Source organism: Oncorhynchus clarkii, chromosome 8 (assembly GCF_045791955.1).
Source record: "Oncorhynchus clarkii lewisi isolate Uvic-CL-2024 chromosome 8, UVic_Ocla_1.0, whole genome shotgun sequence".
NCBI lineage: Eukaryota > Metazoa > Chordata > Actinopteri > Salmoniformes > Salmonidae > Oncorhynchus > Oncorhynchus clarkii.
The window spans coordinates 19,735,856-19,752,936 of record NC_092154.1 but is presented as its reverse complement, the minus strand read 5'-3'; the positions used below and the strand labels follow the sequence as shown (position 1 = coordinate 19,752,936).

The window sequence follows — 17,081 nt, the reverse complement described above, 5'->3', positions numbered from 1 at the left end:
CACCCAGAGTAGGATGGTCATTCCTGTGAAAAGAGTTAGGTGTGTTGGCCTGTTGTGATTTGTGGTTTCTGGAAGGGTTTACTTGATATGGTCTTGGACATGTAGCTGAAGAAGGTCCCTTTTGGCTACATCTCCAACAGAACATGAGAGGGGTCTTGGCTGGAGACTCTGGCTGTTGTTGATGGTCTGTCTTGGGTAACTGTTTGGGTGTCTGTTTCTTTCTCTGGTCATATTGCTGTTGGCATTCCCTGTACTTCTCAAACTGCTGTCCCAAGCGAACCAGTCCATCGACAGTGGTGACTCGTTCTCAGAGTTGACTGGCTAGTAGTGGGTTGATGTTCTTCAAGATCAATTTAATGACCTCTTCCTCCTCAATGCCAGGTTTCCACCTTCTGCACAGGGAGTGGTAACCGTATGCAAAGTCACGGATACTCTCTTTCTCGCTTTGCACTCGATTCCTGACTCTGTCTGCCAGCTCATCTGTGTAGTCCTCAGAAAGAAATGCAGAGGAAAACTTGCCCTCAAAGTCAGCCCAGGAGGTAGTGGTGAGACGTGCCACATCCCACCAGTCTCGAGCTGTCCCATGCAACACATTCCTCAATGTGGCAAGGAGTTCTCTGTTGTTGCTCTTCACTCAGACATTTGAATTTATGGTGGATAAGAGTTTGGAGATGTTGAGTCTGACGAATATCAAGGATATCACCTTGAAGTTGTAAGACTACAACCTCTGGAGATAAACCAGACAATGGAGGAAGGTTGGGTGTCAGAGGGAGGGCTAGCTCAGTACTTCCACACAGTTCCATGTCAATAAGTGAATAACTGGTTAGACCTGTGGCCTGTGGTCCAGACCGAGCATTCAGATTCCCAGGGCTCTGGCCCAAATCAACTCCATTATCTCCATTCCCATTATGATTTGTATTGTCAGCTTGATGGTCAGAATGGCCCTGTATATTCCCATTGACAGGTATGACATGGATGAGCACATTATCTTGGGGTGAATCCATTGTTTTAATTCCACACAAAAGATTTGCTTTGGTTAGTTCTCAATGGTGAGTGGTCCCATCTGGGGTGCCATTTTTTATGTAACGGTTTTGACTTGAGGTTATTATTTATAGGGGTGCCAGGTAGGTTGTGCCTACCAGAGAAAACATTGGTTTCTCCTTTTGGTTTGGGAGGGAATGAGTCCCATCTGGTCCATCAAGTCTACACCAATACAAAGGACTTATGTAAAAGTCAGGATGGAAATAAACTTTTCATAAACCCTTAAGACATTGGAAAGAACTTCAAAAACAACTATATTCTTTTGTGTGGGTTGTATTAGCAACATCAATGATTACACACACATATAATAATATCACAATGAGTTCTGGTTCCTCCAGAAATGTCCTGTACCGGGCGGGACTCTTTTTAGGCCCGAGGTAAAGGAGTTCAGGGAACTCCCGTGACCTTAGTCACGCAATGTTTGTCCGTTCATTCCGTGTAGCGTAAACCCAGTATTAATCATACAATCAATATAACAATGATTTTACCACAGAACTTTAATGCGTATCAACTCTTACTAAGTCCTCAACTACAACTAACTACATAAATCATCACAGTATACATCACATCAAAACAAATGAAATACCGTATACAAAAAAGGTTGTAGTCAGTCACAATCCAATCCACCAACAGATCTCCAGCGGAGAAAGGCCACGAAGAACAGAGAGGTGTAGTCCACGGACGCAAAGAGTGGATCCGATCCTGGGTAAACTCTATTAGGCTACAAAACACACGTTTAACGGCAACAAAACAAACGGAATAGAGAAGCTTCGGAACTGAGGGTTGAACACATCTTCATTCACGTCTCCATCACAACCCCCTTTTGCGCAGCTGATGCTGGCTATTTAATTGGGAATTAAAGGGAAAGCGTCCTATTGGAAGGAGAAGCACTGAGACGGTTCAGAAAAATTCAGGGCCGTCACACACCCCCTCCCCTGGAAAAAGCCGACCATTGCCCTGGAAGTCACATCTTGGTCGGGGAAACCGAGAAAGGTCTCCTCATCACTTTCCTCTACAAAAATATTCATGACTTTTTGGAGCTCACGCTCCTCAGCTGAGGGGTCACAGGTCTTAAGGTGTGAGACTTCTGGGTCTGGGAATCCGAGAAAAGTCTCCTTACTTTCCTCTTCAAAGATATCCAGGACCTTGCGGCGCTCAATTGCCTCCAATTCCTCAGCCGAGGGGTAACAGGCCTTAAGGCGTGAGACATGGACAACGCGCATATCTTCACCTGTGTCCTCTTTCACCACTCGGTAGTTCAAAGGGCCCATCTGCTCCGCAATCCTATATGGTCCTTGCCATTTAGGAGCGAGCTTGGCTGAGAAGAATTGTTCAGCTTTCGAGTAAGGATGAGAGCGAAGCCACACCCGATCACGAAGCTGGAACTGCATGTCTCGTCTGTTCTTATCATAATTTCTCTTCTGCTTGAGTCGAGCCCGGATCATGTTCTTTGAGACAAGAGCTCTCAAGTCATGGAGATGGACTACCTGGTCTTAGCAAGCAGCGTCTGGAGTAAGCTGCTGGGGCTGTAGCACCATATCCAAGGGTTCTCGGAGAGGACGACTTAGGTTCAGCTCTGCAGGTGTGACTGCATCGAAACTCGTGAAGGTGCTTGTCCCAGTGTTTGTGCTGGGTCCCTACATAGGAAGCAATCATTGTCTTTAAGGTTCGATTTACTCTCTCAGTGAGATTGGTCTGTGGGTGATAGGCCGTGGTCAACTTCTGTTTCAGGTTCCATCTTTGGCAAGTCTCCTCAAAGAGGTCAGAGACAAATTGGGAACCTCGATCAGACAGGATGTAATCAGGCACTCCCCAGTGAGTCAGGATCTCTTTCGTAAGGATGTTAGAGACTGTCCTTGCTGTGGCCTGACGCAGGGAAAAGAGCTCCACCCACTTTGAATAGTAATCAACAAAAACAAGCATGTACACATTCTGATTGGAGCTTCTAGGAAATGGACCCATCAAATCCACTCCTAACATTTCCCAAGGTCGGGTAACCACCGTTTGCTGCAACTTGCCAGCAGGCTTTCTACCTTCTGGTTTGTACATTTGACAAACCTGACAGTTTCGGATGTGTGACGTCACATCCATGCTCAGATGTGGCCAGTTCAGTAACGCTTGCAACCGCTTGTAGGTTTTGAACCTGCCCAAATGACCAGCTAATGGGTCTTCATGGAAATGTTGAAGCAGTTGAAGGCGTAGAGTTTCAGGTATGTACATTTGGTAGAGTGTTCTGTGAGGTAGTTGTACAACTCGGTAGACTTTGTCTTCAATGATGGTCAGCTTTGTGGTAGGATTGACCATCTTTTCTCCATCTTCCAGGATAGTCTGGTACAAAGCCTGTACTTCTGGATCATCCTGTTGGGCTTTCCATATGGCCTCATCAGAGATGGGAAAGTCCGTTTTGGGCGAGTCTCAACTGCTTGACAGGACAGTAGCACATGTAAGATGAGGGCCACCGTTATCACAAGCAGGAGCTCTGGACAAGGCATCTGGAACAGTGTTGTATTTTCCTTTCCTCTATTCTACTGCAAAGGTGAACTCTTGCAACCGTAGAGCCCATCTTATGAGTCTGGTACTTGGTTTGTTGGTCTTGAACACCCACACAAGGGAGGAATGGTCAGTGACCACAGAGAAGTGTCTTCCCTCCAGGTAGTACCTCCACTTTTCCAAAGCCCAGACAACTGCAAGGCGCTTTTGCTCGGTTGTGGAGTAGTTCCGTTCTGCTCCATTCAATGTCCGACTGGCGAATGCTAGCACTTCTTCAGTGCCAAGTCCAGTCTGTTGGACTAGGACAGCACGAAGTCCAACATCACTTGCATCAGTGTAAACAACAAAAGGGCAATCAAAGTTGGGATGACCTAAAATGGGAGGTGTGACGAGGTGTCGTTTCAGGGTTTCAAAGGAGGTCTGGCACTCTGCCGTCCATTGGAATTTTGCTCCTTTTCGCTTCAACGCGTTGAGGGGTTCTGCCACCTGGGAGAAGTTCGACACAAACCGATGGTACCATCCAGCCATACCAAGGAACCGTTGAAGGGCCTTGAGTGTGGTTGGCACAGGGAAGTCTTGTACAGCCTTTGTCTTTTCAGGATCCACATGAATGCCGTCAAAAGACACAATATGGCCAAGGAACTTCAGGGAGGTTTGGCAGAAGTTGCTCTGCTTCATATTCAAGGTCAGACCAGCTTCTCTTAGCTTGTCCAACACTGCTTGAAGATCTTGAAAGTGTCTTTCTCTGTTCTGAGAGTAGATAATTATATCGTCCAGGTAGATGAAACAGATCTTCCCTTTGAGCTCACCTAACGCAATCTCCATGAGTCTTTGGAAAGTGGCAGGTGCATTCTTTAATCCAAAAGGCATCACCTTAAAGGAAAACAAGCCCTCAGCACAGACAAAAGCAGTCTTGTCCTTGCTTTCCTGGTCCATCTCAACCTGCCAATAGCCACTATTGAGGTCAAGGGTAGTAAACACAACAGCGCCAGACAATGACTCCAGGATCTCGTGGATGGTAGGAAGAGGATAGGCATCAGTCTGGGAAACATTGTTGGTCTTCCTATAGTCCACACAAAATCTAAGACCACCAGTCTTTTTTGGGATGAGGACAACAGGAGCAGCCCAGGGAGAGGAGGAACGTTCTATTATATCTTGTGTTAACATATCATTAATGAGTCCCTTTTGGATGATTAGCGTCGCCGGGGACAAACAATATGGCTTTTGCTTGATCGGCATTTCCTGTGTAAGGAATATTTTGTGCTTCATGAGCCCGGTGCGTCCTAGCTTTGAAGTACATACATCAGCATTATTCTGCAGCTGTTCCAACAGCCTTAACTCCTCTGGCTGTTCCAGCTGAGCTCTTCTCACAGCCTGTAAAAAGGAGATCGTCAGAAGTATTATCAAGGGTTAGTGGTACCGGAGCAACGGCAGAGAAGACTGCCACATTTGAACCCCAATCATGTAACTTCGTAGCTTCTGATTGGAAGAAATGCTTCTTGCTCGGATTGTATGGAAACCAGTAGCAATTGTGTGCGATATCAATCTGGACACCACTGAAGTACATTAAATCAATTCCCAACACGACAGGAAAAGCAAGGTTCTTGGTTTGTAGGATAACAGAAGGAATCATATAGGAGCTGTTACACAGGCGGAACTCTACCTCACTCCATCCAAGTGGTCGTTTAGCCTCACCATCAGCCAGATAGAGTGGACCTTCTGTCCACGGCTTCAAGTTGTATTGTGGACCTTCTTCCACAGTTTCTCATTGAGCAGTGTGTAGGATGACCCGGTGTCCAGGATGGCTTTTCCTGTCCATGGGCCTATGGACAGGGGTAACACCAGTTGGTCCGGTATTAACTGAAAGGAAGGGGATGTCAATGGGGGGGGGGCATAGGCAGTGACTCTTGGGGTTTCAGCTCTGGTTAAAGCACCCAGAGTAGGATGGTCATTCCTGTGAAAAGAGTTAGGTGTGTTGGCCTGTTGTGATTTGTGGTTTCTGGAAGGGTTTACTTGATATGGTCTTGGACATGTAGCTGAAGAAGGTCCCTTTTGGCTACATCTCCAACAGAACATGAGAGGGGTCTTGGCTGGAGACTCTGGCTGTTGTTGATGGTCTGTCTTGGGTAACTGTTTGGGTGTCTGTTTCTTTCTCTGGTCATATTGCTGTTGGCATTCCCTGTACTTCTCAAACTGCTGTCCCAAGCGAACCAGTCCATCGACAGTGGTGACTCGTTCTCAGAGTTGACTGGCTAGTAGTGGGTTGATGTTCTTCAAGATCAATTTAATGACCTCTTCCTCCTCAATGCCAGGTTTCCACCTTCTGCACAGGGAGTGGTAACCGTATGCAAAGTCACGGATACTCTCTTTCTCGCTTTGCACTCGATTCCTGACTCTGTCTGCCAGCTCATCTGTGTAGTCCTCAGAAAGAAATGCAGAGGAAAACTTGCCCTCAAAGTCAGCCCAGGAGGTAGTGGTGAGACGTGCCACATCCCACCAGTCTCGAGCTGTCCCATGCAACACATTCCTCAATGTGGCAAGGAGTTCTCTGTTGTTGCTCTTCACTCAGACATTTGAATTTATGGTGGATAAGAGTTTGGAGATGTTGAGTCTGACGAATATCAAGGATATCACCTTGAAGTTGTAAGACTACAACCTCTGGAGATAAACCAGACAATGGAGGAAGGTTGGGTGTCAGAGGGAGGGCTAGCTCAGTACTTCCACACAGTTCCATGTCAATAAGTGAATAACTGGTTAGACCTGTGGCCTGTGGTCCAGACCGAGCATTCAGATTCCCAGGGCTCTGGCCCAAATCAACTCCATTATCTCCATTCCCATTATGATTTGTATTGTCAGCTTGATGGTCAGAATGGCCCTGTATATTCCCATTGACAGGTATGACATGGATGAGCACATTATCTTGGGGTGAATCCATTGTTTTAATTCCACACAAAAGATTTGCTTTGGTTAGTTCTCAATGGTGAGTGGTCCCATCTGGGGTGCCATTTTTTATGTAACGGTTTTGACTTGAGGTTATTATTTATAGGGGTGCCAGGTAGGTTGTGCCTACCAGAGAAAACATTGGTTTCTCCTTTTGGTTTGGGAGGGAATGAGTCCCATCTGGTCCATCAAGTCTACACCAATACAAAGGACTTATGTAAAAGTCAGGATGGAAATAAACTTTTCATAAACCCTTAAGACATTGGAAAGAACTTCAAAAACAACTATATTCTTTTGTGTGGGTTGTATTAGCAACATCAATGATTACACACACATATAATAATATCACAATGAGTTCTGGTTCCTCCAGAAATGTCCTGTACCGGGCGGGACTCTTTTTAGGCCCGAGGTAAAGGAGTTCAGGGAACTCCCGTGACCTTAGTCACGCAATGTTTGTCCGTTCATTCCGTGTAGCGTAAACCCAGTATTAATCATACAATCAATATAACAATGATTTTACCACAGAACTTTAAAGCGTATCAACTCTTACTAAGTCCTCAACTACAACTAACTACATAAATCATCACAGTATACATCACATCAAAACAAATGAAATACCGTATACAAAAAAGGTTGTAGTCAGTCACAATCCAATCCACCAACAGATCTCCAGCGGAGAAAGGCCACGAAGAACGGAGAGGTGTAGTCCACGGACGCAAAGAGTGGATCCGATCCTGGGTAAACTCTATTAGGCTACAAAACACACGTTTAACGGCAACAAAACAAACGGAATAGAGAAGCTTCGGAACTGAGGGTTGAACACATCCTCATTCACGTCTCCATCACAACCCCACTTTTGCGCAGCTGATGCTGGCTATTTAATTGGGAATTAAAGGGAAAGCGTCCTATTGGAAGGAGAAGCACTGAGACGGTTCAGAAAAATTCAGGGCCGTCACAATGTAATTTCAATGAAATTACATTGAACCAACGTGGAATAGACATTGAATTGACTTCTGTCCGGAGTGGGTAGCCACTATCTTCCATTAACTAGAACCCTGAGACGTCCTGTTCAGAAACTGTGTGCATCTAGCTACTGTTTAATGTTACTGCTTAATGCCAGAGAAGAGCCTAGAGGGGGGACAGGACAGACAGACTTCCTCACCATGTGAAAAGGACAAACATTTTGCCCTGTTTTCTCGGTCACCCTGGGCTCTGTCACTGAATCACAGAAAAATAGGAACCAATTAGTGAGACAGATGGATTTCCCTTCTGACAGCATAATAACTGCCATACCAGCTGAATCCATCTGAATCTGCTCGAACCCTATTCGCAAAATTAGTTGAAATTGTAGAAACTATGAAATGCAAGCTAGAGCTATAAACGTTTTACAGCAAGAGTGTTCATTCACCCTTAGTTGCATAGCTTCCCAGTGAGGTCTTCGTTGAGGGAGATGCAGGCCTAGGGTAATTGCGTGTTAGGGGATTGTTTCATAGCGTGAGGTAGGTCTGGCTGCTGGGTTGACTGGGTTCACCATCTACAGCCTCGGAGCACAACGGAGAGAGTTGTTAGGAAGTGAACAGAGAAGGCCTAGACCAGCTCTGCCTGGACTGTCTGTCAGTGACTGTACTGTCGGGGCCTCCGGCACTAGCAGGATGTCACCTGGAAAAGAGGATCGTCCTGATATTACATTTTCAATTTGATATTCTTCCCTTCGTCTGAAGCGTAAATGCTTTTAAATCGAGAAAGCCCAAAGATGAAAACAGGACAGCAATTTCCTGTTGTCTTTTGTGAGATTTTTCTTCCTTTTTGTTCACGTCCATGTATTACATAATGTAGGCTAAATATGAGAAGACCAACTCTTAGAACATCCATAGAATGTTGAGGGATTTGTTGAGTTGGGACCCGAATACAGACCTTTAAATATGGCTTTAACCTGTTTATGACTGCACCCATAGCGTGAAAAACCCAGCAGCATTGCAGTTCTTGACACACTCGAATCAGTGAGCCTGGCACCTGCTACCATAACCCATTCAAAGGCACTTAAATATTTTGTCTTGCCCATTCACCCTCTGAATGGCACACATACACAATCCATGTCTCAAGGCTAAAACATCCTCCTTTAACCTGTCCCCCCCCCCCTTCATCTACACTGATTTTGAAGTGGATTTAACAAGTGACATCAGTAAGGGATCATAGCTTTCAGCTGGTCAGTCTGTCATGGAAAGAGCAGGTGTTCTTAATGTTTTGTACACTCTGTAGGCTATTACTAAATAAAAAAATATGAACAGACTATGTAATGTAGCTTGTAAGTGGAGAACGTTCCGACCTGCTTTTAGAACTAAGTATCTCTAAGCCTACTCAGGTTACCTTCTGTGACTCTGCAAACTCTGTTCAATCGTTCATTTCGCAGAGAGGTAGATTAAATTAATTAAGCACACAGATATAGATTTATTACAAGCTGAATGATTAGCCTATTATATCATGGCACGCCACTACTAGTCACCAGGCTAGACAGAGTCTTTGACTCAGTGAATGTGACAGATCCAATGTCCTGGCCTTGTATTTCCATCCCTAGGAGTGGCTCTAGCATTGAGTTTGTTCACTAGCCTGTTACCAGCTCTGTTTGTGCAGTCTCACCAGCTCCTATGCTCCTTAAGTTGGCAAGATGGCACAAACAGGATCTGTTGGGTGTACTATATACATTCACTTGTGGGGCCCTGTCTTATTTATCATGTTGATATTATAGACACCTACTGATTTTTGACTGTGATGGATTGTACAAATAGATCACGCTTGTGATGACAATCTGGAATAATAGAATTAGCCTAGCAGGCAGCCTTGGGAGAAAAGGGTTTCCTCAAAGGGAAAATAAGAGGAGAATAAACGGTGAACCCTGGCCCATGCTCTTCCCCTGGGTGGAATGGGGGGAAAAGAACTCTGAGACCTTTTAAGGGCTCAGCACTTTCACTTGTGAAGTTTTGTTTCCCCTGTCACATTCCCCAGACTGGTTTATTTCTGTGGGGAAACTAGTAGCAGAAATGATCCCCTCTTGTCTATGAGTTGTGGTGCTAGTCAGTGTGACTGGGAGTTACCCCTAGCTGTGGCCCAGTCGGTCTTGCTCCAAACATTTGTTATTCACTTGGTAATTATGCTTCTCTATAATTTCTCTGGTCAAAGGGCACTGGCTGACTCTTGCACAATTGCCATGTGTGTGTGTGTGTGTGTGTGTGTGTGTGTGTGCGCACGCATGTTTGTTCTTTTACTGTTGCTTGTCTTTCCTCTCCCCATCTCATGTTTGCTTATTTCCTATGATAAGAATAAAGGCCAGAAACAATGTTTATTCAGCTCCGTGCTGTGTTTAGACTATTTCAAGAAGAGTTCCTAGAGTGAGTGTTGTTAATGGCCATGGCATGGTGGTAGAATAGACTAATCCCTGCTGGGACCCAAATGCAGAACAGCCATGGGTCTCTAGGTCGGATACAGCCGGTGGCACTGGTGTTGTTAATCACCTCTATTAGACTGGCTTCTGTTAGTCCCTGTAGTAGTTTACCTTCTCATTGAATAAGCACATTCTTGGCAGAAAACCGAGAGTGTATTCTGTTTTGAAATATATTTGATCTAGGTGATATTCTGGTCAGGTAATTTCATAAAGGACTGATAACATAGGCCTTTTTTGTAATGAAGAACTGTAAGGGTTATTTGTATCTATCTGTTAGGAGGACATTGTCTGTAGCGCTTCCTCTTCCCGCTTCCTCTTCCCTTTACCAAATAAACTAAAGTAAAATATAATAAAAAGAACACAATAAAATAACAATCAAATCAAAGTGTGTGTGTGTGTCATTTCATTTTGTGAAAGCAAGGAAGAGTGGCCTTCCCTTTCTAGTAGTAGTAACTAGCTTTAGCCTGGCTAGCTAGCCTTTTAGCTTCCCACATCTCCATGTGAAATAATCAATTTATAATAAAATATATGCCTTGGCAAATATTTTTATACTTGCCGGTGTAACCTAAAACATTATCTCAGTTCATGCTGCTTGTGTATTCATTCCCATATCAGCTAAAAATAGAACCCTGTCATGTTTTGGTCAGGCAGAAAAAAGCACATGGCTAGCTAGTTGGCTACAGCAGGTTCTACCATTTCACAATAGTCTGTAAACACTAGTTATTACTTCTAAACAAAATACCTTTTTGGATGGATTCTTGTTGTTTGGTTTACTGTTTGAACATTCGTTGAGATTATTTTTGGTTGCAAAATGGTCTACTTTGATGAAAAGCCTATAGATCAGATCAAGGAACAAAGCGACAGCACTGCCCCCACAGCTGCGGAAGGAATGATACAGGGTGTCACTTTTTTACGACCTGAAAATTGCATGAGCGGAGCCGCACATTTGTGACGAAAACAACATTGCAACACTCCGAATCCTGGCTCTGCGTAGAGCTTGTACTGTAGTAAGCTTAAATCTCTTAACCCAGAAACGGACTCCAAAGGCCTGTGAAGAGAACTATCTGATGTATGTGTACATAATGCACAACTAAGCATATACGCTTAACCTATATGATGCAAGCTTTTACTCACTCATGTCTTTTCTTGTTGGCAAGAATTGTTCATTGTAATTCGTAAAACCTGTTTTAAATTGTTTGTTTAGCGTGGCAGCCGGAAGAGGGGTGCCTCACGCTCCAGCAACATTTCCCATGTAACAACAGTCTGTATTATAGAATTAGGTCATTTTAATAGGATCTCTGGTCTGTGTGAACTGTGAAGTGTTGCTGTTATTGTCACTGAGCTGTAATGTAATACAGCATGTGCTTTAAGCTTAACTCTCCTATCTCTCTGTCTCTCTCTGTCCTGCAGCGTGGGTGGGCTCCCTCTCCATGGGGATGATCTTCTTCTGTTCGCCCATTGTCAGCGTCTTCACAGACCTGCTTGGCTGCAGGGTGACAGCTGTGGGCGGCGCCGCCGTGGGCCTGGTGGGATTGCTGGCCAGCTCTTTCGTCACGTCAGTACTTCTATAGCTACCCTCTTTCATCAACCATTCTTATGTGTTGTGTTAAAATGTTGTCGGGTGTGTTGGGGACTTGTTTATACTAAAGTCCTCCTTTCACGTGTGTGATAAAAAGATAAAGGGCCTACTGCAGTTGGTCTCCCGTCATCCCTTTCTAATCATCTCATGTGATGGTACACTACCAAACTCAACCATTTAATCTGTTAATACACACAACAGTACCTTGACTGCGTGGAAATACATTGCACAAAAGTTTCTGTTGACACTTCCATCACCTAATATAGCATTAAATATTGCTTATAAGCAAACAATGTTCTGCACCTGGCCAGTGTAATAATACTGTCAGCTCAGTCAGTATATTGATGCCCTTCAAATAACACTTAGAAAACCCTCTGGGTTGTCCTACAGATGTAGGATCTTAATTTGGTCACCCTGTTGCAGAAATAACTTTCCTGCAATGCAGGACATTTAAAACTTGTAGAGTATTTGAGGTTTAGAAAGGCTTCTTAAGTTTCCTCTTTGAAATCGGACAATTTTTTTCCCTTATGAAAAATGTATCAACCGCTACAAAAATGTCAATTTAATTATAATACACATCATTAATATTTCCTATTATTGCTGCAGGATTATGTTCCTGCTGTAGCAAACTGGCTCAAATGAAGATCCTACTTCTGCATATCCAGACTCATGATAGTCTAAAATGAGGGAACAAAGATCACCAGGGTACAGTAGAAGCAGTGGTGTAAAGTATTTAAGTGAAAATCTACTAAAGTCATTTTTTGGGGTATCTGTACTTTACTATTTATATTTTTTACAACTTTTACTTCACTACATTCCTAAAGAAAATAATGCTATTTTTACTCCATACATTTACCTTGACATCCCAAAAAACGTTCTCTTGATGTTATCATCCCTGGCTGACTCACTAAACACAAATGGTTATCCGTAAAATAAAAACTGGAATAGTGCCATTAGGTTTTTTCAATATAAGGAATTTGAAATTATTTATACTTTTACTTTTGATACTTCAGTATATTTAAAACCAAATACTTTTAAACTTTTACTCAAGTAGTAATGCATAATTTTCCACCACTGAGTAGAAGTACTGGGAAAGGATCATTAAAGGTGTGGCCATAAATTAATAAGCTGTGTTTTATCTGATATCAGCCCTGTAGTGGTGTGAGAAGTGAGTGAACATTAGAGCTGATGACTGTAGCACTCTGAGAGACCTGCCATTAGCTCGAACCTGGCTTGGCCTGGCCTAGAAGCAGCTCCAGCTCACCCTTGACCTCCCTCGCTCATCTGGGGCGGCAGGGTAGCCTAGTGGTTAGAGCATTGGACTAGTAACCGGAAGGTTGCAAGTTCAAATCCCCGAGCTGACAAGGTACAAATCTGTTGTTCTGCCCCTGAACAGGCAGTTAACCCACTGTTCCTAGGCCGTCATTGAAAATAAGAATTTGTTCTTAACTGACTTGCCTAGTTAAATAAAGGTAAAAAAAAAAAGTAATAAAATAATAATAATCTATTTATCCAGAATTAGCTTTGTGCTAACGGTAACCCTCCTACAGTCCGGCCTGCAGTTGGAGGTACACAAACAAACAGGGCTGACATTACTCAGCCAGCATAGTACACACGACCTGAGGCTGCAACACCCTCCAGGTGTTGGAAGTTGAACCAAGCCAGCAAGTCTAGTTTGTTTTCCAAACTAGACTAAAATGAGTCAGACATGACATTGTTTAGCTCCTCTATGGAGTCAAGTTACTCAAACGTGTTTTTCTTTGTGTGAACTTTAAGCAGCTGTAAACATAAAATTGACCCCGCATCCTGTCCGGTCTCTCCTCTCTGACCCCACAGGTCCCTGGGTCCCATGTACTTCACTTATGGCATCGTGTTCGCCACGGGCTGCTCCTTCGCCTACCAGCCCAGCCTGGTGATCCTGGGACACTACTTCAAGAAGCGCCTGGGCCTGGTCAACGGCATCGTGACGGCCGGCAGCTCTGCCTTCACCGTCACCCTGCCCTTCCTCCTGTCCGGCCTGCTGGAGAAGGTGGGCCTGCCGAACACCATGAGGATCCTCAGCATCCTCATGTTCATCCTCATGCTGGCTGGGTTAACCTACACTCCCCTGCTGCCCAAACCTGTCAACAGCAATAAGCCAGGCAGCCGCTGCCCGCCCATGAGCAAGGTGTTCAACGTCAGCATCTGGAAGTCTCTGGGCTACCGGATCTGGGTTTTCGGCATCCCTGCAGCCCTCTACGGATACTTTGTGCCTTACGTTCACCTGGTGAGTGGTTTTATTTTCCATGGGGGGGATCTTTGATGTGTACTGTGTGAATGTGTTGGTTTGTGTATTTGTGTTTCATTACTCAGGTCCCTGTGTTAAAGGTTACTGACATGTAGAAACACATAGAGATGTGGCAGTGTGGAACATGTGGGCTTGATTTCACAGGAGGTTGGTGGCACCTTAATTGGGGAGGACGGGCTCGTGGTAATGCCTGGAGAGGAATTAGTGTAATGGTATCAAACATGGTTTATATGTGTTTGATGTCATTCCATTCGCTCCGTTCCAGACATTATTATGAGCCGTCCTCCCCTAAGCAGCCTCTCCAGCAGACACGGTCCATCATATTCTTAATATCTCCCTTCATTATGTGTTTTGGACATTGGCTCTGGGTAACTCAGTTAGCAGTAATCAGGGTCAATTGATCTTCACAAACACAGATACAAAACACATTAGTATCAAGTGTTATTAGTGTGAAAGGTGATGAGGGGCCTACACCTCGACTATGAAGTGCTTCATGCCTGTGACATGCTGGCTGGGCTAAATACAGTTTGGCTGTGTGTGTGAACTTGAGTTACTGTGTGGTCTCAGCGACCTGAATGACCGTTGTTTTTAAGCACCTCTCCTGACCTTTTGGCCGTTCTAGAAATATTTTTCTCAGTTCAACTGAGTATTGTTTCACATTTAATCATAAGCATCTATTTTTCTTTTCATTGAATATCAACATTTGAAATGCTGTTAAGCTGCTATGATGAAGGCTTATCAAGTTTAGACCCACACATCAATTGATGATTTTCTGTCAGCTTATTTAAGATTTTTTTCTCTTTAAATGGGAGTAGAAAGATATATAAAATACAAGCACTGCTTACATATACTGGACTGTTAATCTGTGGTGCCTTTCACATTCTTAGATAACTGATGAAGTCTGAACAGTAGCACATCAGCCTTAGCCTATATTATACTGTACATAGTAGAGGTCGACCGATTAATCGGAATGGCCGATTAATTAGGGCCGATTTCAAGTTTTCATAACAATCTGAGATCGGTATTTTTGGGCGCCGATTTTAAATAAAAAAAAATATATATTATTATTTTTATACCTTTATTTAACTAGGCAAGTCAGTTAAGAACACATTATTATTTTCAATGACGGCCTAAGAATGGTGGGTTAACTGCCTTGTTCAGGGGCAGAACGACAGATTTTCACCTTGTCAGCTCGGGGGATCCAATCTTGCAACCTTAACTAGTCCAACGCAATAATGACCTGCACTCCACAAGGAGACTGCCTGTTACGCGAATGCAGTAAGCCAAAGTAAGTTGCTAGCTAGCATTAAACTTATCTTATAAAAAACAATCAATCAAAATCACTAGTTATAACTACACATGGTTGATGATATTACTAGATGTTATCTAGCGTGTCCTGCATTGCATATAATCTGACTGAGCATACAAGTATCTAAGTATCTGACTGAGCGGTGGTAGGCAGAAGCAGGCGCGTAAACATTCATTCAAACAGCACTTTAGTGCGTTTTCCCAGCAGCTCTTCGTTGTGCGTCAAGCATTGCACTGTTTGACTTCAAGCCTATCAACTCCCGAGATGAGGCTGGTGTAACCGAGGTGAAATGGCTAGCTAGTTAGCGCTCGCTAATAGCGTTTCAAACGTCACTCGCTCTGAGCCTTCTAGTAGTTGGTCCCCTTGCTCTGCATGGGTAATGCTGCTTTGGTGGCTGTTGTTGTTGTGTTGCTGGTTCGAGCCCAGGGAGGAGCGAGGAGAGGGACGGAAGCTGTACTGTTACACTGGCAATACTAGAGTGCCTATAAGAACGTCCAATAGTCAAAGGTTAATGAAATACAAATGGTATAGAGGGAAATAGTCCTATAATTCCTATAATAACTACAACCTAAAACTTCTTACCTGGGAATATTGAAGACTAATGTTAAAAGGAACCACCAGCTTTCATATGTTCTGAGCAAGGAACTTAAACGTTAGCTTTCTTACATGGCACATATTGCACTTTTACTTCTCCAACACTTTGTTTTTGCATTATTTAAACCAAATTGAACATGTTTCATTATTTACTTGAGAATAAATTGATTTTATTGATGTATTATATTAAGTTAAAATAAGTGTTCATTCAGTATTGTTGTGATTGTCATTATTACAAATAAATAAATACAAATCGTCCGGTTAATCGGTATCGGCTTTTTTGGTCCTCCAATAATCGGTATCGCCGTTGAAAAATCATAATCGGTTGACCTCTAGTACATAGCATATATCAAAGAGCATGAGACTCCCCAGAACTCAGGGATTCCAGACAGAAGATAACTCAATCTAAATATAGATTTTTCACTCCATTCCTAACAGTTACTAAATGTGCGACAAGTTGTTTTGATGCGTACCAGTTGCAGTATTTTATAGCAATGCCTTACAGTAGATACATTAGTTGTGTCGTCTGTGGAGAGTCATGTTGGGAGGTTTGATCTGGGGGGAGTAAAAATAGTCCCGTTTCAGCCGAGGCAATGTAACATAAACACAGGTTTTATTATTCCAGTATTGAGTACAATTTATAGGAAGAAAAAATACAATATGGATGGAAAAACATGATTTAGGAAGAAGGGAGGGGAGAAGTGTGGAGGGGAGGGGAGGGAAGGGTCGAGGGTTCAGTAGGCCACTGTTTACTTGGAGGAGATTACTTTGTTTTTGGAGGGAGGTCACTTTCTCCTGGGGAAGGCCCTCCATGTTTTCCTAACACTTCTCCAGTGTCTGCTACACGTCTGGGACACCGCTGGGCCCTGTCAGTGTCCAGCCCTATCCCCATCCCCAGCCCCTCTGTCACCAGAACCATCAGGAAGGCTGGATTGTTCACTTTAACTTTCAGGAAGGGAAAGCTCACCTTTGTGTGCGGGGACTAACAGAGCCGCCCGCTAAGCCTACTGGGATATGCTAGCTGTTCTGTTTTTCCTCCCTCTGCTCTGGTCAAAGTGCTGAGTCCCTTTTAGTGCCACAGTTTTTGTTTGTTTGTGCGTGCACGTCGTACTCGCAGGTACTAGTCCCCCTTATCTGAAGCCAAGCCCGTCCCCATCAGCTCAAGATTGTGGGAGTCTAAAGTCCTGCAGAAGCTTTCCCTCACTCTTTTCCAGGTATTTCACATATTGGAGGATTAGATAATGTCTTTCATGTACGACTGTGTTTGTCGAGGTCGGATCAAAGGGAAAGGAATTTCCAGGGACAAGTTCACACAAGTTTACTCTTGTTGCTGCATGTCCAATGTTGCATCTATTTGCCAGGGATGCCTCAACTGCCTGGATAATATTGGGGTGCAAATCAA

At 43.8% G+C, this 17,081-nt stretch overlaps 1 protein-coding gene across 1 annotated transcript in view; it reads left to right on the top strand.

Annotated features, from left to right (window-relative positions):
- Positions 1 to 17,081, top strand: part of LOC139415071 (monocarboxylate transporter 10-like) — a 72,494-nt gene that overhangs the window by 41,875 nt on the left and 13,538 nt on the right. The window contains exons 2-3 of the mRNA XM_071162840.1: positions 11,321 to 11,465; positions 13,326 to 13,755. Coding sequence (XP_071018941.1) covers positions 11,321 to 11,465; positions 13,326 to 13,755 — 575 coding nt within the window. The remainder of the gene's footprint in view (positions 1 to 11,320; positions 11,466 to 13,325; positions 13,756 to 17,081) is intronic.